This window comes from Solenopsis invicta, chromosome 12 (assembly GCF_016802725.1).
Source record: "Solenopsis invicta isolate M01_SB chromosome 12, UNIL_Sinv_3.0, whole genome shotgun sequence".
In the NCBI taxonomy this organism is placed as follows: domain Eukaryota; kingdom Metazoa; phylum Arthropoda; class Insecta; order Hymenoptera; family Formicidae; genus Solenopsis; species Solenopsis invicta.
The window spans coordinates 10,556,976-10,582,690 of NC_052675.1; the positions used below are offsets into that span (position 1 = coordinate 10,556,976).

The following is a 25,715-nucleotide window of genomic DNA, read 5'->3' on the forward strand; positions in this document are numbered from 1 at the left end:
TCTCGCAAGATAAGATCCGAGGATTTCCGGCGACGGTGAATGAGGAAAATACACGTTTGCCGCGTCGCGGAGAAAGCGAGGAACTTCGTTTTGCCGAGAGCCCGGCGAAATCGGGTCTCGGCCGACGGAAATCGGCACAGGGCCGTCCTTTTCGTGCCTCGCGCCATGCGCAAGCCCGGTAACGGCGATTAACGAAAATCGTTTGTCTTTTACAAACGCTCCGCGAATCTACGAGTCTGAGAAGATATTTTTAAATCCGTCCGACGCAAGTGGCGTCTTCGAAATCGCGCGTGTGTAACTCGAAAAGTTATTCGGAACACGATAAAGAATTGGCAGGGCTGCTTCGTAAAGTTAACCGACACGGTTAGGTTTGGCTTAAATGAATCTCCCCTCTCACGATCTCATACATTGAAGGCCGAGACAATATTTACAAGCTATCCGATTTGTCCTTGTACGTCACATATAGATGTAATAAATTTCACCATGTTTTTCATTCAACACCGCACTTATTTGCCGCACTGGGGGAAAACTTACTACATTTTAATAAATATCTATTCGAATGGTACTAATGAAATATTTATTAAATGTAAATATATATTGTTTAGTACAAGAGTCACTAATTTAATTTAAATACTTTTTCTTCTAGAGTAAACATTTATGTATCGTCAATAAATATTAATACTATTCGAATAAATATTTATTAAAGAGGAATTTTTTCCCTCGGTGTGAGAAGCGTTAATTAAATCCGAGCATAGTGTGCATACCTCGGTGCATTGATGGTGTAAGGTCTGCCGGTCGTGCTGGGAGTCTGCGTGCTCGTAGTCAGCGGTATAAAGGTGTCCACGATGACATTCGGCGTCGTCACGTGGACCACGGGATGGCTGAGCACGTTCGTCCTGCATTCGCACGTGAATTATTGAAATCGCAATGTGTCGCGTAATCGCGGATCTCATCCACCGCTTCGACGTCCGTCTAGATCCGTTTCGATGTCTCCGGATAAAAAAAAACCGGCGGGACGGGTCTTGGATCGACTTGGTGCTCTCGCGACTATTTTTAAATGGTGATTAGACGCGACAACCTCGCGCGCTCGCGTGTACATCAACACTTTTAGATGATAAATTGCGAGAGAAAGAAACGTACATTCATTAACGAGGATGCGATGGACGCGGTAGAAATAATTTCTTACAATAACAGTTTGAGAGAAAGGACAATACGTACTTTGTTAAACGAGTACTTTGCTGTATCACAAAAAAAAAATGGGATTTAATTTGATCTTGGTGAAAAACGTAACGTGATAATTTTCCGATGATAAAATCTAACGATCATTACCGCATATTTAAACGCAACTGTAATGTAATTATTATATAAATATTAATCGCGAGATAAGATCACTTTCGAATCTTTCGAGTTACGAGAAAGCAAAATGCGCGATATTGTTAACAATTAATGAAAAAACAATCGTCTTACCTGAACTGTTGACCGTCAGAAATGCGGAACTTGTTCTTGTTCAGCTGAGCCTGAAACGTTAAAAAGAGAAATTGTTTTTTAGATACAAGAGAAACATTTTGTTCAGCAAGAACAAAATAATTTTAACAGCATTATTAAATCTATGCAGAATATTTACCTGATTCTCATAGATATCGTAGTCATGCACGTCGTGATTCAGATTATATTTGTCCGCCTCGTTCACGGCGACCTTCTTCGGCTTCTGATACTGTTTCGTGTTTACCTCGCTAATTCTCACGTTTGGCTGCTGCACTGGCACTGTCTGGTTGATGGTATACTGATTGTAATCTATATAAGGAAAAATGATATAAGATGATTGGAGAGACCGTTATCATGTTTGAAAAAAATTACGATAGAATCTTTTTATAATAAATATTTAATTTAAATTATCGTCATTTTCGAACATTACAAATTTTATCTGGCGTAACAATAATAAACTTTTGTTAATAAAAATTGATTCTTTAAAAAATAGATTTAAAAAAAATTCACGCTAAAACGTAACATAGGATTTCGTAAATTCAGTCAATTTTTCACGGTTTTATTATTTTCAATATTTAAAGCACATGGATCTTGAAATAACTATGAGACTACTTGAAATAACATAATATCAAATTATTCTAAAATTATACAACGTTATTCGGGATGTATAGATTTAAAAGTAATTCAGAAGATTGCCTACCGTCGTCTTTATAAATAGAAACGTCGTCGTCATAAATCGTGTAATACGGATAACTCTGATCTGGATCGCTGTAGTAAGCCTTGGACAAGACTGGTGCCACGGTCGAGGCCAATGTTTTAGCGAGTCTCGGTGACTCGGTAGTCGGAACTGGCGTTCTACAAAGTGCGAGAACGAATTAACGTAGGAAAAGGGTAATGCAACAGAATGCTCTGTCTTCCATTACAATACTTTCACGATGAAATATGTGTATAGCGTATCAGGATACTATTTCATTACGTAAAGTTTCAATCAAGAGAGAGATATCATCGGAAAGACTGTCGATTGCTGAATTAGTGCGAGGTATTATAGTTTCGTAGAGAGAAATCACGACCAAATTAAGAAATGTTACTTCATCGCGACTAAATCATTTTCTATTCTCGTGATTTGTAACTTCATTACCAACCTGTAATGAGACTCGGCTTGGGCACGTGCGCTTACCAGGCTGTCCTTCTCTCTTTCCTAGAACACACGCGACACCATAAACTCAATGGCTGGCATTCATGTATCCTTGAATTGCCGTATTCATTGCTAATTGATCAAATTCATTTCGACATTAAATAGACGCGTCAGTCCGTCTGTTTAATGCAAACTTTCTATTTGCGTTTTCTCTAAAAAAAAAGAAGAACCATCAGTATCCTTGTAATCATTTATCCTATTAAACGACTCCAGCAATGAATGGCATTGTCACACAATAATTTAATTTGTGATATTACATAATTTGAGTCGGGCCTTATTAAAGGCGCAAGCATTTAATGCCAATGTCAGAGAGTTAAAACATTTTTTTTACTTACAAATTACTTACAAATGTTCTATATGGGAGATAATTTTATTTTTAGGAGTGTTTGAAATAAACTTTTTATTTTGATTTATTTTAGTATCTCCATAAATGGAGCTTGTAAAAAATAAATTAAATTAGGTAGACCTTATTCGGCTCGGGTACCTCATTTGTAGAAATACATATGTATATTTTTTGGGACTGAAATACGATCGTCGTTTGACCAATATTTTACAAACCAAGAGTTAATTGGGCTGTCTTAAATGACATCAATTAGTAAATTTCGATGGTTTCGTGACTTACCGATATTATGTTCCGTCGCAGACCGTCGCGATCGCGCTGCACCTGGCCGATCGTCGAAGGTTGTCCCCGGTACACCCGCTGCTGCCGATCGTTCTCGATTTCCGAGGCGGGACCGTACTCGTCTTCGTGGTAATTTGTCCTCGAGTGCTGTCGCTGCCTCAGTTGCCTCTCGGTGATCTGCGAAACCGGCGGCGACGCGGTCGTGATCGGTTGTCTCTGAATCGGTCGTTGTTGTTGCTGCTGTTGCTGCTGATCTCGTAACTGTTGCTGCTGCCGTTGTTGCTGTTGCGTCTCGTGTTTCGCGGATCTGCGATTGCGACGGTTCGATTTTAAGAGCAATCGCCGACTCGATTCGCGAGGGTAAAATAATTTGAAGAATAATATCTCGATCGATATGTGAAAATACAATAAATAAATTATATATTATACCAAGATCTAGTCATAACTAGATCTTAGTGCTGAAATAACGTTTCTCGTGTGATTTTGCGTACAATTTCTAATTCTCTCGAACTTTGTGCCGTTAGCAACTTTCAGTTTCAAACAAGGTTCTTAAATTGAACCAGAATTGTAATATCACGAAATTAAATTGAAATAATATTACTGATGCCAACGGGCATCTCTACAAGTAAAATAATTTTCTTTTTAGGCGACCGAAGCTTTAGGAGCGCTAAAATAACAAAATTTTTTTTTTTTTTTAACTAAATATACGACACAATATCAAATTCAACATGGAGAATTGCATATGTAGCGTCGCATGCCGCTAATGCTGGCAATCGCATATAAATGTGCGGTAAGCGAGTGGACCTACATTTCCGTACAAGAGTCGCATGTAGAAATAACACGAGAGAGGATAATAAATAAACCCGGCCGACAGAGAAACGATCAGAATTTCAAGTATCCGTTTTCGTTTCTATTCGCCGTGGACGTGGTGAAACGGTTGTCCCGCTAAAAATTCTCGCGGAAACGTCGCACCGCGGCGATTACACGTAACCGCGTAGCTGGCTTCTCGAGGGTCTTTTTTTTTATTTTTTTTTTTTTAATGGTATGGACACCCCGCGCGGAATTCGAGACGAAGCGCAAAGTTGAGAAACTCGTTGCCCGATTGCTCGTGCACAATACAATTAATGAGTATCCCGCCTGCACATTGGCCAACTTTGGTTTTATGTAACGAGAGACCCGGCTGTCGTTTCTCGAAAAGATCCAATCTCGCATACAAATACGCACGCGTATTTTTATTTACGCACGCAACAAACGGGACAAATTAATTAATTCTAGCACGTACAAAACTCGGTTGGCTCTCCGTTTTGCTTCTTCCTCGCGCTTTTACCACCTGCCCGCGAAAGCAATAATGGGGGAGTATCATCGCCCGTCTCGTTACGTGGTTTCTTCGACTGCTGTACGCGTTTAAGCAAAAATAGGTGAGCAACGACGAAAAAACAACAGACTTCGCGGCATTATTTGCTGAAACATAACTGCGGTCGCTTGAACGGACTCGCGGCGTTTTATTTTTATACCGCGAGGCAACAATTAAATTTTAAATTAGAGTAATTTATGTTGGAGAGTAATAATAATACGAAACGAAAGCGAGTCCGTGAGGGTTTACAGGCGGAACGAAGTGGCCTCTAACAACGAGCCTGTCGTTCGGACGTGCGTTAATTTTTTTTCTTCTATCACCGCGTAATGTAACTGTCGATATCTCTCTTCTCTGACGAGTGGAGAGCGCGCGCGTCCGAGGATTGCGCGCGCGAGATGCTTTGCTTATTCGACGCGTCCGCTGTCGAGAAAACGCGATCGCGAGGTTGCTCTATCGAAACTAATGGCTCTCTCCCCGCCAGCTACCTGCCTGCCTGCTTGTCTGCCTTCCAATTCAGTCGCCTTAATCGAGCGCGCTGTTTCTCTTTCTTTTCACTCTCACTCTCGCCTTTTTCTCCCATCGACTGTCGCGCGAGCGTGGGTGAAGCCTGTATACGTGTGCCTGCGCGAGCTGAGACACACCATTGTTTTGCAATCACGTCGAAAAGTAAATCTCACGTGTGGAATGCAACGCTACTACTCATATCGTTTTTATCGCGAAACACGCTTTGCAAAAAGAGGGACACACTTTGTTCGTTCATGCGACATTCTTGCTCATTGCGACACACGCAACGAGGAAATGCAAGAATAATGCCAGTGGAGCCTAACAAAAAGGTAATTTTATATAGAAAAAAGATCACGTTAATGCAATTACACACGGTTGAAAATTACACTCGGAAATTATACCGCGGAAAGATTTTTCAAGGTGTATATTCCGTCAGACCTTGGGAAAGAGATTAAAATAGTTACAACTCACCTCTCCAGTAGAGGATCCTCCTCGGCCTCCTTGTTGGACGAATCACCTTCCGGGCAGCCTACGTTTCGCGGCCAATCGCACGTCTGCAGGTCGTGGCTGCGGAGAGAAGGCAAAAGCGATTCGGATTTCTCAGTATCGGTTAACGTTCATTAGCTGCTTATACGAGCACGGCTTCACCGTGCGGCTTCATCACGCGAGTTCTCGCGCCCGTCGTGTCATTAAAATTACATTTCCACGACCGGCGCGAGCCGTATCATTTCCTATTTCGCTTATTTTACACATTACGGCTGCTTTATACACAAACACTCGACATTTTTCCCTCGGTTACGCGAAAATTATCCTATACGCGGTTTCCTTCCGCTTACTTACGCGTCACGCTAATTAAGACTCATTTACTCTCCATAAGTAAAACGCGCATACGACATACGTACGTAAAGAGCAAAGCTTTTATTTTCGAATTAACGAGAATACTGCAGGGATCGCAATTATAAATGATATTTAAACAGCCGAGACATTCTAACACCTGTGGATTATCAAGACACTTCTGAGAAGTTTAAAGCTCCTCGATCCGATCACCCGCTAGCGACTTTCCATCGCACGTGCGACTCGACAAAATCGTAATTAAGTGGTAAAATGTCCGAACGATTCGTGCGACTCGGGAACGAGCGTTTCTCGAGAATTCCAGACAGACCCGTCTGTCATCGAGATCCGCGTTTGGCGCGCGTCGCTCCTGAAACCCACTGTCTCGCCCGTACTTGGATATCGCGTTACCATTAAGTACCTTGGGCTATATCAACCGGCTTCGACGCGATTACGAACTCGTTCACGCTCGATCGTATCGGACGAGGTGTGGCTGATCGATTTTTTTCCCTTTTCTCCAGGGTTACGCGTACGACTCCCTTTTACCGCGCAAAGATCCATATTGAATCGGATTGAAAGTAATCTATCGCGTTGGCCGATGTTCGCGAGACCAGCTTTTAAGAGCCGGACAAGATGACGTTCGCATGTTTACACGGAAACGATTTTACTAAGGTATTTAAAAATGTAATCGCGCCGCACCGCAAGAAAAGAAATGTGTTAAAACAACTCGCTTTAGGCTTGCTGTCAGTTTTGTGTGTTTAAAGTGGAGACATGTTTTAACATACTTAAAACATGTTGTTTTAACACATCGTTTTTTTTTGTAGTGTGGATACAGATTTGAAAAGAATTTTTTTAGAAACCCAAGATTTGAAAGAAAATCGTTTTTCGAAATCGATGCTCGATGTTTAACGATACTTCTACAAACGCATTTTTTCGTAAGCTTAAATAGCTTCTTTAGGCTGTTGTTGACAAATCTGTAATTATTTTTTCAAAAATCCTAACAGCAGAATATAAATATCCAAAATATAAATATCATTTAATAAATTGAGTCATAAATTTTGTTGTAAAAAAAAAATAGCGCGCGCTGTTACGTTCCAATTACTTAAAAACTCCATTTTTAGAGGACACCCTGAGAGATACATTTTCCACGGCACGTCGGAATTTTCGATCCGCAGTCGCGCGGGAAAGTGCGATTTCGTTGGCGCGGTGCGCGGCAACGCGAAATCTCTCACGAATCTCGTAATGCAACACTGGGAGCGCGGGAGAGACGGGTCGCGCGCATCCGGCTTCATCGCGTCGTATATACGCCCGCCCGACAATCGCAGCCGTACGATGCCCGGATTAGGCGCGTTCAATTATCGCGTTTGCCTCTAACAATCTCGCCCCATATTAGACCGATCGGTCGTCAGGAGCGCGAAATCGTTTCCACGGTATGCTCTTTTTTTTTCCTCTCTTTTCTCCCCGAGAGAGCCCGCCCTGCCGCCGCTCCGCGACGGTGATCGCGAACGCGGTCGTCGACCCGGCGCGCGCGCGCGATTATACGCCTGCCGGCAGAAACTCCGGTAACGAGCAAAAGAATTCCCCACGTCGACCATCTTCCACCGCGTATCTCGCACGTAATCTTAGAGCTCGCGAACGCTTACACGCGGGCGCAGCATTTTTAATGTCCCGAATGCTAAACGTTAACGCGGGGAGATATCGGAGAACAATATATTTCTTCTAGGATCTTAATTTTCCATCAGATTTCCTTTCGCGAACCGGAGCGGAACAAAGGCGAGACGCGCGTTCAATTTCTCCACACCGTGAGTGTCGATTTTGGGGAAAAAAAAAAGTTGATTCAGCGTTGATTCTGACGGAAGTATCTCGAGTCTTTCTTTTCGCGACGTATACGTATTTTCCTCGCGCACCTGTACATGAGGCCTCCCGTGCAGGATTCTAGCAGGGCGCCGCCGAAAACGCACACGTAATATTGCGTGCAATCGCGCGGATGAGGATAGTATCCAAATTCTTCGGGGCACTCGAACTCCAGGACTGCCTCATTTCTGCTAGCTCTCGCGCTTCTCGGAGTGTTCCGTTGGCATCCTGAAACAAAAAGAAATGCGTTTCAGTCTAACATCAAAAAGATCTAAGACATTCGCACGTTACTCAAGCCTTTATTCAGCACGTACTTAATTAATGTAATGTTATTATATCGTTAAAGACCGGCAAACTCTTTTCCTCTTCCTCGAATGGCTACGTGTAGAATTATCTCCAGATCAAAATTCGAGATTTAGACCCCCGAGGGTTTCTATCCGACCGATTATACAATACGAATATCCGAATCGGACATGCGTCTGATCCTATCGGAGCTTATATGGCCTCCTGCATAGTCTATCCGATCTTAGATCTCCGCGGAATTGCGAAATGAAATTTTTATGCAGTCCACATTGCGAAACGGTAAAACAAAGAAAGTCATAGGGAACAGAGCGGATTAATAGGCCTCGGGCTTCGTAGGGATATATATAACCGACAACGTCGGTCGTGATAAGACTGGCAAAGATTACTGTTGCTCCTTGCGATCGGATTACCGCGCAAGATACCCCCCTTTGTAATTTCGCACAAGATTTAAAGTATGCAAAAAGATTTTTTAAAACATCAAATCTTTCTTCTCCATTTTACGTATGACAATGCTATAAAATTATTTTTAGAAGTGATTTTTTCGAAATGCATTACTTTGGAAAATTGATACGCTATTAATATTTAAAAAAATTATATAATATAATATAATTAATCAATGAAGTTTAAGCTTAAGTAAAAATGTACTTTATTTGTCAACTAAATAATTTTTTTATTAGCATTCTCACATTTGACTTGTATTCTAAATTTCATCTCTCTTTAAGAATGTATCGGACATACGGTCTCTGCAAAGTAAATAAAATTTAGAAATGTGTTAATATTAAATAAACTACATACGTATGAAAGTGTATAAACAAAATTATATTTTTATAGTTTATTTACTCCACTTGTTATTAAAAATTAAATTATTTTTTACAACATTAAGAAAAATCTTAATTTTTTTGCGCAAGTACTTTAAGTATATTCAAGAAGATTTATACAAAATTTTATTGTGATTGTCTGTTCAGTTATTTGGTAAATAAATAAATTTTTATTTTTTACGGAACTGATCTCTACATCGCAATGAAGCTTTACATAATAAATCATCTTGAACATTTAAAGTATTTAAATAAAAAAAATTAAGATGTTTTCATTATTTCTTATCCCATTATTTTATCATTAATTATATATTTTTTTTATTAAAGTACATATCTACTTCTTATTAAAATAACTTTTTATCCAGATAGAAAATCACTACCTAAATTTTTTCTACAACTTTCAAGTGCAATCTGTAATTTTTTCATAATTCTCTTTACGTTCGGAGAAATGTTCTACACATCCTTAAATAATAAACTCTGCGTTATGCCGATATTTTCTTCGAGAGCTCGATGCAAATGCAGATTCATTAATTATACGAACAAAGCGTGCGTCAACGCTGGCGTGAATTATGATTACAATCTATTTATTCCGACGTGACGTACACAGGGGCGAGGGATCGGGTCATGAAATGTCGTAAACATTTTCAACTTCGAACGAGCGTGACATGATTGCCTGCTGTATATCATCGCGCGCCGCATGTCCTCGCATGTTGAAACGCGAGCGCGATAAATGCAGCGGCACGGCGGCTGGCTGATTGTGCAACGGAAAAGTAGCCGGATTTTTGGTCGACCTTGCGCTCTCGTGCTGTATCGCGGGTACCGTCCGAACGGGTTTGCCGGACCGTCCCGTCCTGGCTCGAATGGACTTAACTGCCCACTTACAATTAGAGAAACTCTCTCACGACAGTCTCGCCGAGGATATCGGCGAGGTAAGGCGTGGAACGTGTGCAAGGCAATAGAAAATGCGTCGGGCGTGGAAAAGCCGCAACAATGCGGAGGCATTAATTTTGCCCGAACGCAACGTAGGCACGCAAAAAGACGCACGCACGAGGAAAAAGAGAAAAAGAAACGATGCGAGGCGTGCGCGCATCTCGCATGTATGCCCGGATTTCGCAACGCGAGCCTCTCTCGCAAGAGGAAGTTCGAGCTCGCGAGGTGAGGTTTTCCCTCTGATTATAGAGTCGGTCTGATTAATAAGCGCCCCTGGAAACCGAGATAATTGCGACTTAATGAGAAAACGTGCAACCGCGGAATGCCGAAGAATTGGATATCGATCGTGGTCGGAAGCGCGTTCGTGCGCACCATTTCACCCTTCAATCATGCATCGGCGGAGAATAAAACGGGAGGGGGGGAAAAAAAGAGAAAGATGAAAAAAAGAAACAAAAAGCGAAAATAACGAGCCGATGGATGCAGCGTCGTGAAAGCGAGGTGAAACAGCGCCGCTCGAAGATGCGCGTACACGTCCGCGTTTTCCAATGTCTCGCCGGGAGGACACTGGTACCGGACGGCTGAATTTTTAGTCACGCGACGCGAACAACGCGCGATAGGAGAGGGCTATTACACCGTTACTGTCGCGACGACGGACGAGGTTTTTCGCTTTCCAGAGAAGCACGGACGCGACGACGCGCGATTGCGGCCACGTGGGTGCCCAGGCATATCCGCGCGCGCGCGGCCGAGTAGCGTTCTGAATGCGCGTCTGTGCTTCCCATACGCATGCGAGAGGCCGCGTGTTGTGCAATCGTCGCACCGGGGGTACGCGGGGGAGTACTATGCGTACTCTAATGACGAGCAGGAACGAATTTGCCTGGATACGTGGGCGCGCGAACGCTTGGTATTGTCGTAACGGCGATTAAAATTAGGTAAGAGGAGTTGGGAAAAACTGGGAGATCGTCCGATCGCTGGGAAGGAGAGATCTCGCGAATACACAAGATTGATTTCTAGGAGGCTGTGACTAATTAAGTGCGCGCGCGCAATCACGCGAAATGAGCGGGATATACGAGGGAATTAATTGCTCGCCCGTTAATTCACGATGCCCGGGATATAATGGCGACGAGTTTTATGCGGCATAGCGTGAGTTAATGCACTCGCGAGTTTTACGAGACTAAAAAACGTTATGTTAACTATTTCGTTTAATTCTCCGTGCAATTTAGTTTCTTCTCGCAGGAAAGTATACGTCCGTTTACTAAATCCCTCTATACGTAATCTACACGTATTATACACACGCGCGGTAGTTTCTCGCATAAACGGGAGGACGTTTATTATTTAGACTGCGAGTGTAAGTCGCATTCTCGAATAAAATTGCATTGCGAGAAATACGGGTGCAATTTATAGGCGTGCGTATCATTACGCACATTTAGCGGAGCGAGATACACACACGCGTTTGTTGTTCCTGGCGGCATTGAAAGCATCGGCAGCAGTATTCGCCGAAGTATTTGGTCGCGCGAAGGTCGCCGGGAAATACCGGAACGAGGGAAAGACGTGGATTTGAACGGGATACGAACGTCCTCGACCGCGCGGATGCAGAAGGACGCGCGTGCGACTGACGTCAAAGGAATCGGTTTCAACGTAAAAGTCCCGATCCCGGTCTCTTTCTCTTTCTGGCTGTCGTCGACGCGGCGGTTGACCTTGAAATCCTTCACTTGTGACCTTGAAAGCGGCCGCGAGGTCGCTGTCCTTGCCCGAGGGGTGATCCAAAATCTTACTTTCAACTGCTCTCGTTGATCCGATCTCTAATTAGGGCGATTTCGTTTCGAGAAACGCAATGAGAAATCTCTGAATATACGATATGGAACACTTTCAGGTGCACGGAAAGAACATTTTTTATTGCAGCATATCAAAATTTGGTTATTAGATTAGAAGATAATTTTATGTTTTATCATTAAAATAATTATTGTTGGACGTCCAAGTACGATAATGTTTCTGTACTGAAAAAATATCACTGGGAGTAAAATAAACAGATTTTACTTAACACAAAAAATTATTTACTCAGTAAGTAAATAGTTTATTTGCTTGCAATCAAGTTAAAAATTTCCTAACTAAAATACTTGAAATGTAAATAATGAAGAAATAATTTTTAATCAAGGAATTTTTTCTTGCAATTTAGAAATTTATTATTAGACTGTTTTTATTTTCAAGATAATCAGACTTTTTAATCCGAGAAAACAATTACAATATTAATTGAGTTTAATATTGTAATATTACTAGCGTATTTGTAAAATCATTATTAAAATGTAAAAAATGTAAAAATTTAGCAATAAAGTTAAACATCTGATACAATTTTATAAATGATTCAATGCATAATTATTTTCACATCTATATTTTAGAAAAATTGTTCTTTTTCACTAATCAATCTTTTATTTCTCAAATCCTAAATATTTATGAAGTAAAAGTTTCTATAATATATCATCTAATTCAATGACGGTTATTTATCATTTATAAAATTTTACAAATCTGTGAAATTTTGTGCAAGTTGTAAAATTCCAGATAAAATCTGTGCATTAATTTTTTTTACGCATGCGAGAAGCTGGAGAATTTTTCTTGGAGCACCTTTCAACTACTTTGTATAACCAGTTACATAAAGAATTCACACAGTAACGCAATTTTCCATCGCGTCGCTGACATTTCACAGTGGAAGTGGAATTACCTGCGAAATATAATGCAACCGGGTATCTGCGGCTAGCGACATTCTAGTGCGTCGCAGTGCGACGTATCATCTGCAAATAATACGTTCTAAGAGGCCTGGCGAATAACGCACCGCGACGGATGAATGCGGGAACGTTGCACCCGGCACACAAGATACTAAATGTCAAGTAGAACGTTTACCGGCCTAGAAATTCTCAAATGATGCGTCGCGATTGCTAAAGTGACACAAAGTGCGTTGCAAGCCTTTTACGGTTGTTAAACATGTATATTCAACAGTAGCCTTGATCCGCGTTTCACTGAAATCTCTGATCGTTAATTACACGACCATCTCACGTTTCACGTTGCGTTGATTGCGTTGATTGCTAATTGTACGACCACACGCCACGTCTTATTGTATACGAAACACATTTTTCAATACATCTAATCAATATTACAAAATCAGAGTATAATTTGAATTGTAATACTGTATACATTACGAATTTTCAAACAATATTTAAATACATCAAGCTATATCTTCAATTCTGTGTTTATATTTTTTTTACTTTTGCATTTTTATCGATTTTCTTGAGATCCTTTAATTTAAAACTTTTTTTCAAGTAAAGCTTTCAAAACTAGTCTTTTACAAGCATGTTATGTCTCGGTAATGGAACGCAAATGTTATATGACACTGGATATAGCAGTTGAAAATGGAAAATTGCGAAACATTTTCAGTGCTCAGCGGTGAGAAGCTGCGGTTGTTGATGGCATATTGTTTTTTGTAAGAAACAGAGAAAGAAAGAGATATTTAAGGGACCTTTTCATACGCAGCACGCTGTGGATGCAAAGATTCACAGTTCATCTCTTCTCTCTTTCTTTCTTGTTGCACAGAATAGGAGGAAAGATAAACAGTGAATCACGTGATATATTTGCTGCCCCAGCGTGCTGTGTATATGAAAAGGTACCTTTAAATTTAATTTTTTTCTAAACGAAAAAGGGGCGCAGGTAGAATGTAGGCGCGAACATTGCGCGAACGCAATTGTGATAATGACAGACAGTTATTTCGCTGAAGAGCCAAACCTCTTTAAAGTTATCACGCGCGTCATATTGCAAGTCAAATATTTATATAGTAATTTTTTCAGAGCAGAGAACGTATGAGGCGAACGTATATATCAGCTGTGCTAGAAAAACATTGCGAAAATTGATCAGAGACTTCACGCACCTGCGCGAGAGCGATTATTTTACCGCAATGGTCTTTAAATCCGGAACTCCGGGCGGTTCGTAATTTATTAGCGGCCAATATTCGACGTGCGTTTACGCAACGCAGCGGCACCCCCGCGGGGGTAGGGAGACGGGCAATTCCACGGCCGGAACCACCGCCAACGAAACGGCGTCACCAGGAAATCGTTCTGATCTCGAGACCCGTTCTCCTTATAGATTGCTATAAAATCGCCGCGTCCGTGACAAATATACGATTATGAGTGTGCGTTACGTACGACCTATATGAATATAAACACGGCTTTTTCCATGGCTTTTCCTAAGGCGGCCGCGCGCGTCGCGATGGAAGCCTGCACGACGACAGAACGAGAAGCGCGAGGAAAAGAAGGACTTCGCAAAGCTGAGAGAAGTGAAAGTCATGCGAACGGAGAGTGAGAGAGAAAGAGAGAGAGAGAGAGAGAGAGAGAGAGAGAGAAAGAGAGAGAAGGAGGTGCACGCGTAAGGCCGAGAGAAATAGAGACAGGGCGACGGGAGAGAGAGAAGGAGAGAAGGGGACTCCCGACACAGGATAAAAGAGTCGGCGAGTGAATGAGTGAAAGTGAGCTGGAATACCGAAGCGGTGCTCTGAAACTGGAGCGCCGCTTGCATAATGTCGGACAGTTTATAAAGTTTAAGGCGTTCCGTGTTGCACGGGCGCCCGCCACGGCGTCGTGTATGTATATACGTATATATACATCCGCGCAAATCAATAAATCATTGTGTACGCGAAGGCGCGACGATAATTCGTAATTACGTCGAAAAAACAATATTCGCAGACTTTCGCGGTTTCGCGTGGCGAACTCTCGTCGAAGGGGCACTCTCTGCAAAACGCTCACTGTATTTTATTTCTTGCCTGATGTAAGAAGCACAGCACTTACATTCAATATAGCTACATAAATTAAATTTGTCACGACAAAGTAACTAACGCTGTCATTTCTTTTATTAGGGCAATTGCCTTTTAATGCCCTCTCTAAGCTTTATTATATAGTTGTAAAACTTTTTACATATCGCCCATTCCTCTCAAACTTTTTCTCTTACCTCATTTATTTGAAAAAAAAAGAATTAGGTAACGTTCAAGAAAGAATATCAGTTTCGAGCAACTTGACTCTTTTATTCTATTATATAGTCGTCACTTTGCAGTTGCTCGGATCGGTGGGAAGGAGGAAAAAAATGACCCGTCTGTCTATGGCAAATCAACGATTAGAGCAGTCAAACATGGGCAACGCTCGATCTCCATTAACGGTGGCAGTACACATGCTCGGTATCACGTGGGACTTGGGAAAGAGATTAACGGGCACGTGACGGAGAACGCGTGGATCGTTTTAAAGAGCTTCGGGAAGCAGAGCCGAGCATTATCCGAGGAGGACGCCTATATCGCGCCGTCGTCGCATAAACCCGCGATATTCAATGATCTCTTTAGACTTACGATCTAAAAAGCACTCATTATCGCACCACCGTGGAATTATGTGATCTCTCGGTTGCGTTTTCATCGTCGTACGCACGTGCGCGCACCGCGGTTTTAAGTCCCCATTCCCCGTCGCAAAACCGCGCCGGGAAACGACTTGATTGCCCGTTGCCTATTCGGGCGGGGCGCTCGATTGTAAAGGAGATTTGGTTCACTCCGGAGTCCGGTCACGCGTCCCATTACCCAGCGGTAAAAGTAGGCAATCAGAAATCCGACGACGGCGGTTGCCGCAGAGCGCTTTCCACCGGTCCTGGCAAAAATCTTTCTCGAGACCTTGAAAAGTCGGATAAAATCGGCGCTTGCATAATGAGCGGCGAAAGTCATCTTTAATCGAGCCTGCTCGAGTATTATTATTATTATTATTTTTTTTGTAACTTTGGTTTCTGTCTTTTCTCTCTCTCTTGTATACACACTCCTCTCTGTCAAATCATTGGACCGACAATTGCATGCTTTCGCAGTTCCATGAAAATACCTGCGGCACTACAATTTGCCTCGTTCCCTTTTTTGTGCACGCGATTAATGAGATTGTTGGCAGTTATGCGTGGCATAAGCGTCTCGATATCTTTTACAAAAACGACATACCTCGGATAATAAGAAACTCGCGTTTCGCTAGCAGAATTCTTATGAGGATTAGCTCGGCGAAATATTTACGGCACGGCAGTGACGATGATTATGAGTATCAATTAGGATAATAGAGCTAATGGATCATAAAATATAAAATTATACATAAAACGAAATATCTTTCTTCCTTACTGTGGCAAGCTCCGAGGATTTCTTCGAGAATTAATAAAATGATAAAACGAAGTAAAAGTCGTTAAGAAACGCGAATTAAAAAATACGCGTGATATTTTATTTCACATATCTTAGTTTTTAAATGTTAAAGAGTCTCAACGCAACCAAGTATCGGATCAAGTATCGTTTGGTATTCACGACGATGTCCGCTGCAATCGAACGAGAAGTATTACGTAAAGTCGCTTACTAATTCAAGGATTAAATGAACAGGCGCGATAACGATGAGGAAATTTATTCCCACCGAGTTTATCGATTTCGTGAATTTTTCAGCGCCTACGGCCTCGGAAGTTCGTTCGGTCTCGCCGTCCCTGGCTCTAAAACTTTCTTCGCGTGACTTCGACAACCGATTCGTTCTTTAAGCAGAGCATCGAATCGTAACCGCAACTGTAACTAAAATCCCTATCTTTCGCGTATAACGCCAGAAATGTTCCGGCAATATCGGATATAAGATTAATGTTTTCAAGTTACTCAGTGAGAGAGAGACAGAAAGTGTTTATTTCTAGAAATAGACACTTGAAAACAAAAATACTCTCAGGAGAAGATTTAGTATATTTACAGATCATTTTGAATGTAAAATCAATTAAAGAACGTTGAAATTCGTGACTAATTTACAGCTCGCTCATTGACGAGTCTCCAAGACCTGTCGATTCTGAATTTCTCGTTTCGCAGGTATTTCGCAGGTGTAGAAATTTATGACATACGACAACTCTTCAAAATTAAAATAAATGTCATTCATAACGAATGACAAACGATGATGATTACCTTTACGTCCTTAATAGGCGTTAATTGCAACGGAATAACGCGTAATATATTTCGCGTATCGTCAACGCCGTGTATTATTCCGAGGGCAACGTTTTCAATCGTCGCCCACGTGGCATTGCGTAACGCATTACGTATTCGTAAATTATCATCCGTGGAGGTGCATCCCGACTGTGTGCCGGTCTGTTTTCTCTCTCTGTCCATGAAAGGTCACCGAGGCTGTTTAAATTATCGGCAGAAGTCGATGCGCTCCAAATTATGCGTTACGTTACACGACGTTATTATCAGAGATTGAAATCGCGTTGTGCTCGTTCTAACGAGAGGTTGTTGGGCGAAATTGTTAGCGCGAGAGTTATCAGAGGTGACATTCGACGATATTTCTATGCAAAATATTTTATATAAAAAAAATGATGAGAATGTAATTTCGTTATTTCAGTTTATTTATATATTATTATATGCGTAATGAGATGAGCAAAGAGAGGTCGATGTACGACAATGCTTACGGCATCCTACACAGATCTATCTCATTATGTTTACATCAGAATACAGATTATTTTGTTTGTGAGAGAGGACAATTATTTCTTTCCGCGCACAATGTATAAAAGTTGTCGTAATATTTTATTTTAAATAAATTACGATTGTAGTTATTTAGTTAGCAATTATGTCATCGCGTCTATTTGGCAACATTCGATCCGCGAATTTACACATCTTCTCTATATAGAGGACAGATCGTGGTTTGCAAAGACGTTTCGTACGGTACTTGTCTTTCGCACACAACGCACGGCATCAAGATCCTCTCCGCAGGACATCCTGACACTGTTTGGGACGCATTCAATGTCTCCGCTTGCACAATCACCCGATTTTAATCTGCCCTCATCCGAGATGCTCAAGCGACTCTCGAGGAGATACACCTTAACAGATTTCGATACGCAAACGCTCGCAACCAGCGTGACTCGACCTCGCCGGGAATTACATCAGCATTCGTATAAATCATTTTTCCAGGTCGATTATTGCAGAAGCTTCGCGAATATTTCGCAGTACGATACGAAAAGACAGTAATCGCGGGCAGAGACAATACTTGCAATATTAACGAGAAAATCAGCGATTCGTCAACGTAGAAAGAAAAATTTTTGCTAACCATGGTTTGCTAAGGCTATATTTGCTGTCGTAACTACAAATTTATGAACTACAGCAAAACGATTTGCTGTTGTTTCTAATACATTAGTAAAACGGCAAAGCACGCATGTCTATTAGAATCACATTATATAGCAACGTAAAAATAATTATTGGAACTAATCGATATGTCAGTGATACATAGGTAATACACTTGGTAGCTAATCAATGTAGCTGCCCAAAATAACTTTTAGCTGCGGAGTATATTTTGGATATAGCAAATATGTTCTGTAGCTAAATTTGTGTATCAGGTAGCTAATCTTTTTTCAACTAAAATCACAGATAAGATATTAGGTGTCCATATATCACGACGTAATTCATTTACCATACGCAGTTTTTAGCTACGACAGCTACTTTTTTCCCCTTGAAGTAATTAGCAGTGTCAGTGTGATAATTAGCTGTAGATTGAGAATATTCGTGCCATTTTAGAGATAAGGTGTATTTCGCAACGTTGGAACAGAGGTCGAGGGGGTCGACAACATCGCGGGGTACGTTCTCGCTCGTTAATCGTGTCGGCGCCTCCGCCGATTGTGAGGCGCGAACGTCAGTGCGTAACGGTGCCTGAACGTAGCCGTGGCCTTAAGAAGTGAAAAGATGCAGTGAAAGAGAGAGAATTCAGCGGGACTGTTGGATTATGATTTATTAAATTTTTTCAAGATTTTATGTTCTTGCTTACAATAGCATACATTTATATAAAAATATAATTGATGATTTGATAATAATTTTTTTCTGTAGTAATCTAAATAAATGCGCGTACACAAAAGAATTAGTATGAAATCAACAATTCACTGTTTCATATATAAAACAAAAATATAAAAATTTCTTTCAAAAATTTGATAATCTTAAACAGACATAATTTGTTTACACGGAGAAATAAAATTTCTTCATATAAATCTATTTAAAATTATGAAACAATAAATTACTAATATTTTGATTTGCGTACCATTCTTTCCATGTATTTTGCTTAAAAGTATACACATATATTAGACATTGCTTTAATGTTTAGATTGTTCACCAAATGTTTATGGTTACTGTCGAAACCCAATAAACATTCATGGGTATAAATGTGATATAATATACGTATCAATGGTATACAAATGGTATAGGTGTAAATAATAAACGTTTTCTATACCATATAATAATATACGTTAAAAAATGGTAATAGATATACAATTTTTAAACGTTTTTAATTGGTATAAATATAATAAAAAACGAATTTTATATCGTATAATATTATATGTTTAAAAGTTGTAATAAATGTACATTTTTTATCTGTTTTTAATTGATATAGGTATAAGTAATAAGCAATTCTTATACCATATAATATTATACGTTTAAAAATTGTAATAAATTTACGTTGTTTTAACGTTTCCTGCTGGTATAAGTATAATAATAAACGAATCTTATAACGTGTATCAACATACGTTTAAAAATTGTAATAAATTTACGTTGTTTGAACGTTTTTTGTTGGTATGAGTATAATAATAAATGAATCTTATAACGTATATCAGTATACGTTTAAAAATTATAATCAGTTTACGTTGTTTTAACGTTTCCTGTTGGTATAAGTATAATCTCTTACAAAAATAATTTTGCAACTGATATTGTTTATAACAACTATAACAATTAAGAAAGCATCATATATGTTTCTTTAGTAATTTTTTTCCGTTGAATCGATTAACGCAGTTTTTCATTACAATCAATTTTTAATAATTTGTCTATAACAATTAATTTGCAAAATTGACTTTTGCAACGTGTTCTTTACATTAATAATGTTTTTTCATATTCAGATCCTATATCCGATTGTTTTTTGGTTACTTTTGTCAGGCTGGCCATAAGCAGGAACGGTTTTAATTATTTATATAGTTTATTTTTTTGCATAAAATATGAATGGTTTAAGAAAGAGTCATGTATATTTCTTTACTAATTTTTCCCGTAGAATCGATTGGCGCAATTAGTTTTCCTCTACAGTAAATTTTTAATAATTTATTTATAACAATTAGTTGCAAAATTGATTTCTGTAACGTGTTTTTTACGTCAATAATTCTTTATGCTCCAGTACTATTTCCAATTCTTATTTTTTTTTTATAAGAATAATAAGATCTGTTAAAAAACTAAAAAAGAAAAAATATATTTTTTTTTAATTAAAAAATAAGTGTATTATTATACGTGTATTATAAGTGTATTATACATTTATCTCATACGTTTCTTATACCGTATAATACGTAGTTATAATGATTATTATATCTATATACATTATATATTATAAACGTATTTATAAATATGTTTATAATACATTTACATATATACATTTTTTTACGTATATATAAATACGTTAAAAAAATGGGATGGGTTGCGGACATGTCCACGGATTATATACGTTTATCTCATACGTTTTTATACCGTAAAATACGTATGGTTATAATGATTATTATACGTATCTTATACTGATCTGTGTTTATTGGGAAACAACACATGTGTCCTATGTGTTAGCTGTTCAGCTTGCTTAAAATGTTGAGTGTCTTGGTTAGAGAGTTTAGTCACTCAACAAACGCGAAGTATTATACATCGCAAAATTAACAGTGATCATCAGAGTAGTCATCAGAGTGATAATGTCTAATAAATCTTCAGTTAAAATGATAAGCTCTAATGCCATTTATTATGACATTAGAAATTATAAAATTTCATTACAAATAGAGAATGGTATAATAATTTCGAAGAAAATACATTATGAGGTAATATTTTGAAAATTAAAAAGGCGCAGTCGTGGTCCCGACGTGTGTTCGAATTAGTAATTCTGAAGATATATAATCCTGCATCTTTTATGTTTACAACGAGGGGGAATTCACAACCCAAAATTTTGTACACCAATGCCGATTTTTGGCATTGCTGTAAAACACTGTCGACATTTTTGTACACTGCCGACAATGCTTATTGTTAATCAATGCCTACAATGCCGTCAATCCTATATTAAAATTAAGGCAATGCCATGCAATTATGAACACTACCGCGTGCCCATTATCATACGCCAATGCCTGCACAAGAATTCTAAAGCTTTCCCGAAGTATTCAAAAATTTTTGTGCTCAACCCCATGATCAAAAAACCGACTCTGAAGTGAGCTCACCACTCCCCAATTGTATACTGACTTAGAAAAAGTCACAAAAATATTAATAAAAAAATAAATTAATGTTTTTCAGTTAGCGCTACGTGGCACTGTATCGGAGATTACGATGAAAAAAATAGCAAAATCTTTTGTCATCGATAAAACGAAGAACCTTATCAATTATGGAATTTCGTATCTCACTCATAAGAATCGAAAATATGTTGCGAAATCACTGACGACAATGCCGTCAATATTATAGATCACTGCTTACTTTTTTCGGCAGTCCACTGCCGAAATTTTGTACACCAATGCCGGCTGTGAATTTCTCCTCGGTTTACAAATAATTTTATGTCACTTAACATTTTATATTATTCGATTAATAAATTAAGAAATGAGAAAATATTTTTGTTTTTCAACAAAATAAAAATTTCAAAGCTGCCATAAACTGCTGTATTGAATTACTGGAACAAATTTCAAATCTGCAGAGATCTGTAGAAAACTGGCAGGTTAAAGATACAGAATATACAAATAAAGCAGAAGTGAAAATATATAATGTTTATATAACAAAAAGCAGCTTTACTAAGGATATTTCTAACAAAACAATTTTGTTTACTTTTCAGCGAATATACTTCAAAAAATATTTATTTTGAAATAATTCTGCGATGCTAAGATATACAAATTGCCATATTGTAACAATAGAAGAAGAAAAGATAACAACATGACGATATCAACTCTTAGTCAGTATATGACTTTTCTTAATTAATATAGAATTGTATACTGACTTAGAAAAAGTCACAAAAATATTAATAAAAAAATAAATTATTGTTTTTCAGTTAGCGCTACGTGGCACTGTATCGGAGATTACGATGAAAAAAATAGCAAAATCTTTTGTCATCGATAAAACGAAGAACCTTATCAATTATGGAATGTTTCGTATCTCACTCATAAGAATCAAAAATATGTTGCGAAGTCACTCAGCTGTGTCGGAAGTCGGAAGTCATTGTAAAGGCTGTACCAGATAGCAAGCATGGTCAAGTTCCGATGGCTTACGTTACAATAAGAGGAGATTGAAAATTAGTATGATAACGTAATATGCTAGTATTATAGTTTTATAATCAGTAACAATATTCAAAACAATTTTATAAATAGTTTATTCGAAAATCAGGTATCCGAATGTTATTTTAACGACAGACTTTTTAATCAAAATTAGTATGATAACCTAATGTGCCTAGTAGTGAGGATGTATTTTAGGGCGATACTCGATATACAAGCGCGGGGGGGGGGGGCACTTCGACTCCGATTTTACCAACGGCTGCTTCTTGCGCTCCTTGTCGTTTGTCTTCTTCTTGTTTTTCTTTCCAGCTCTGACGAAATCCACTGCCGTTACAGCTTCATCCTTCAACTTGTTGACACCCTGGTCCGCCATCTCCATAGCGCACGCAATCTTGAGAGCTCGTTCCTTTGTGAGATCAACGGTTTCCAACAGCCTGGCTTGGATTCGTGGATTTTTGATTCCAAACACGAATTGGTTTCTTAACTCCGTGTTAAGATAGTTTCCAAATTTGCAATGCAAGGATAGCTTTTGAAGTGCCGCCATATATTCTTGTGCGGCCTCTCCTTCTTTTTGCATTCTCTTGCGGAACGTGAATATCTCCGCAATTTCTAACGGCTCTGGAGCATAATATTCGCCCAGCTTATTACAAAGTTCGTCGAACGTTTTTAAATATGGATCGTCTGAATCAATACGATCACACAACACGCCAAAAGCTTCAACTCCGATATAGTGGAGCAAACAAACAACTTTTTCTTCCGTGTCCGTTATTCTGTAGACCTTGAAAGCTCCTTCTAGACGTTGTAACCAACGCTTCCAAGTCTGTGTCGCCGGATCGAATTTTTCAATTTGAATCGCACTTTGCACGTTTGCGGGTCCAGCTCCTGCATTCACCGAATTTCCCGCACCGCCAGAATTACCAGCAACACTCGAACCACTTGTAGGCATCATAATTTGTGTCCTTTTCTATTGTCTTCAAAAAAAGAAACGAAGCTGACCGATCGTCTCGCTCGCTCGCACGTTTCCACATTCCACAGCACGTTCTCTGTCTCTCTCTCACTCGAAAGTTTCTATAATTTCCACTTATAATTTCCACTCACTCACTCACTTACTGGCATCCCATACTTGTCGCCAGTTTTGTTATATCTTTTACCCGAAGTAACATATAACGATTATGCCTAGTAGTGAGTATGTATTTTAGGGCGATACTCGATATACAAGCGCGGGGGGAGGGCACAGCCTAAACCTCGACCGCGTGTTTCCTGCTCCAGCTCCTCGGACGGAGAGTGCTCCGATCCGCACGCATACGCGCGCACGTCTCTCCCTACCACAGCGCCACGTAGTCTGTACATACGCGTGGCGCTCATACTCTCGCGCGGCTGTTGTAGATCTACCATGTACATAACAGTATGATAACCTAATGTGCTAGTATTATACTTTTATAGTCAGTAACAATATTCAAAACAATTTTATAAATAGTTTATTCGAAAATCAGGTATCCGAATGTTATTTTAACGACAGACTTTTTAATCAAATAATCAAATGATTAAAATTTTTCTTTTATTAAATAAAAATTTTGTAGGGAGAAATTATCATTTTTTATATTTTAATATTTTTATATTTTGCTATACGTACATACATATTTATAACTAAAAAATTGAAATAAAAAATATATTGAAACAAATTCATCTAAAAGTAATTTAGTTAAGAGTTCAGTTTCTTAAAGTTTCTTTTGCAAACAAATTTTATCCTAAAGTAATAAAGAGAGATATTTTGACCGTTGCATCAACACAAATTCAACAAGAAAGGTCACCGAGGCTGTTTAAAATATCGGCAGAAATCGATGTGCTCCAAATTATGCGTCCATACACAATATTATTATCAGAGATTGAAATCGCGTTGTGCTCGTCCTAACGAAAGGCTGTTGGGCGAAATTGTTAGCGCGAGAGTTATCAGAGGTGACATTCGACGATATTTTTATTTCTACGTATAGCAAAATATTTTATATAAAAAAAATGATGAGAATGTAATTTCGTTATTTCAGTTTATTTATATATTATTATATGCGTAATAAGATGAGCAAAGAGAGGTCGATGTACGACAATGCTTACGGCATCCTACACAGATCTATCTCATTATGTTTACATCAGAATACAGATTATTTTGTTTGTGAGAGAGGACAATTATTTCTTTCCGCGCACAGTGTATAAAAGTTGTAATATTTTATTTTAAATAAATTACGATTGTAGTTATTTAGTTAGCAATTATGTCATCGCGTCTATTTGGCAACATTCTATCCGCGAATTTACACATCTTCTCTATATAGAGGACAGATCGTGGTTTGCAAAGACGTTTCGTACGGTACTTGTCTTTCGCACACAACGTACGTCTGTGATATAACAAGCTACTCGAAGAAAACTCATGGAAATGGCACGTAGGCGAGGAGATGCGATTGAAGGACTTCGTGAAATTACGATTAGCCTAATTGCAAGCCTATAATGGGCTTGCGAGCGAGCCGCAAAGGAAAGCGAAATAAATCGTTAACGAGGCTCGGTTTTATTTTTTACGATCTTTTCTTGGCGCACGCATCTGAACATTTCAGATACTAGAACACGGAATAGTTTGACTGAAATTATTGTCCGCCTTATAAAAGTAACGAGACATGATCGAGAGCGAAAGGATACTAGTTTGCTGCGTCAAACATGCAACGTATAATATCTGTTATTTCTAGAACTTGTAAACGTTTATCTCCCCACTTTGAATGTCTTCATCGCGTTGAATTAAAACGTTCGTGTAATAGAACGTATAAGGAGATTACATCGTTGAGAATTAAATGGGGTCTTTGCATCGGGTCTCTCGGAAGGGTTGAGCAGGCTCCGGCATCGAAATTACGGGCGATAACCTCCGGCGTTGAAATCGCCGGCATTGAAAACCCCGGACGCGGCGCGCGGCGTGTTAAGATCTGCAGCATTGAAGTTGCCGGCGTTGAAATCCGCTGGCATTGTAATCGCCAGCATTGAAGTCCCTTTTGAACATTGTAATCGCCCGGCGCTGCGCCGTAACAATCGCCAACGGACGGGCGATTGCGCAACGTAATATCAATTTCACATTTTATTCCAGAAAAAAAGCGTCGATTCGACACGAGGGGGGATTGGGGCATATCGTGAGCCAGAAATCGTACACTCTTGTACTTACAAGAATCTAAATATAATGGCGAGCCATTGCTACAAGCGAAGTGGTATTATCGTGGTGAAATATGACTTTGTATGACGTGTTCGCCGTGTCGGATGTGCGACGAGCGAACGTGAGAGCGAGCCTCGCCTCGTCCCGCGAGATTAACGGCGCGCGTAAAAGTGCTCCGAAATGCCAAAGTTTACCGGTTTCTGACCCGCGCGTCGGATGGTTTATACGCGATGCAATGGACTAATTAATGCGCCTCTACATGAAATCAGAATGTGCGAGATGTTAGATGCATCCACGCTCACCGGCACCCGACGGAGGATTCCGTGGGATAGGATTTCCCGTTCTGCTTG

The 25,715-nt window shown here is 39.5% G+C and overlaps 2 protein-coding genes across 3 annotated transcripts in view; both read right to left on the bottom strand.

The window, feature by feature from the left end:
• Positions 1 to 25,715, bottom strand: part of LOC113004279 (enhancer of rudimentary homolog) — a 202,537-nt gene that overhangs the window by 91,292 nt on the left and 85,530 nt on the right. The gene's annotated exons all lie outside the window — the stretch shown is intronic.
• Positions 1 to 25,715, bottom strand: part of LOC105199736 — a 69,144-nt gene that overhangs the window by 12,936 nt on the left and 30,493 nt on the right. For both annotated transcript variants that reach the window (XM_026130393.2, XM_039455796.1), the window contains exons 2-9: positions 7,899 to 8,073; positions 5,632 to 5,727; positions 3,303 to 3,609; positions 2,628 to 2,683; positions 2,186 to 2,340; positions 1,625 to 1,794; positions 1,468 to 1,517; positions 765 to 896 (exon numbers count right to left, since the gene is read on the bottom strand). In XM_026130393.2, coding sequence (XP_025986178.1) covers positions 765 to 896; positions 1,468 to 1,517; positions 1,625 to 1,794; positions 2,186 to 2,340; positions 2,628 to 2,683; positions 3,303 to 3,609; positions 5,632 to 5,727; positions 7,899 to 8,073 — 1,141 coding nt within the window. The remainder of the gene's footprint in view (positions 1 to 764; positions 897 to 1,467; positions 1,518 to 1,624; positions 1,795 to 2,185; positions 2,341 to 2,627; positions 2,684 to 3,302; positions 3,610 to 5,631; positions 5,728 to 7,898; positions 8,074 to 25,715) is intronic.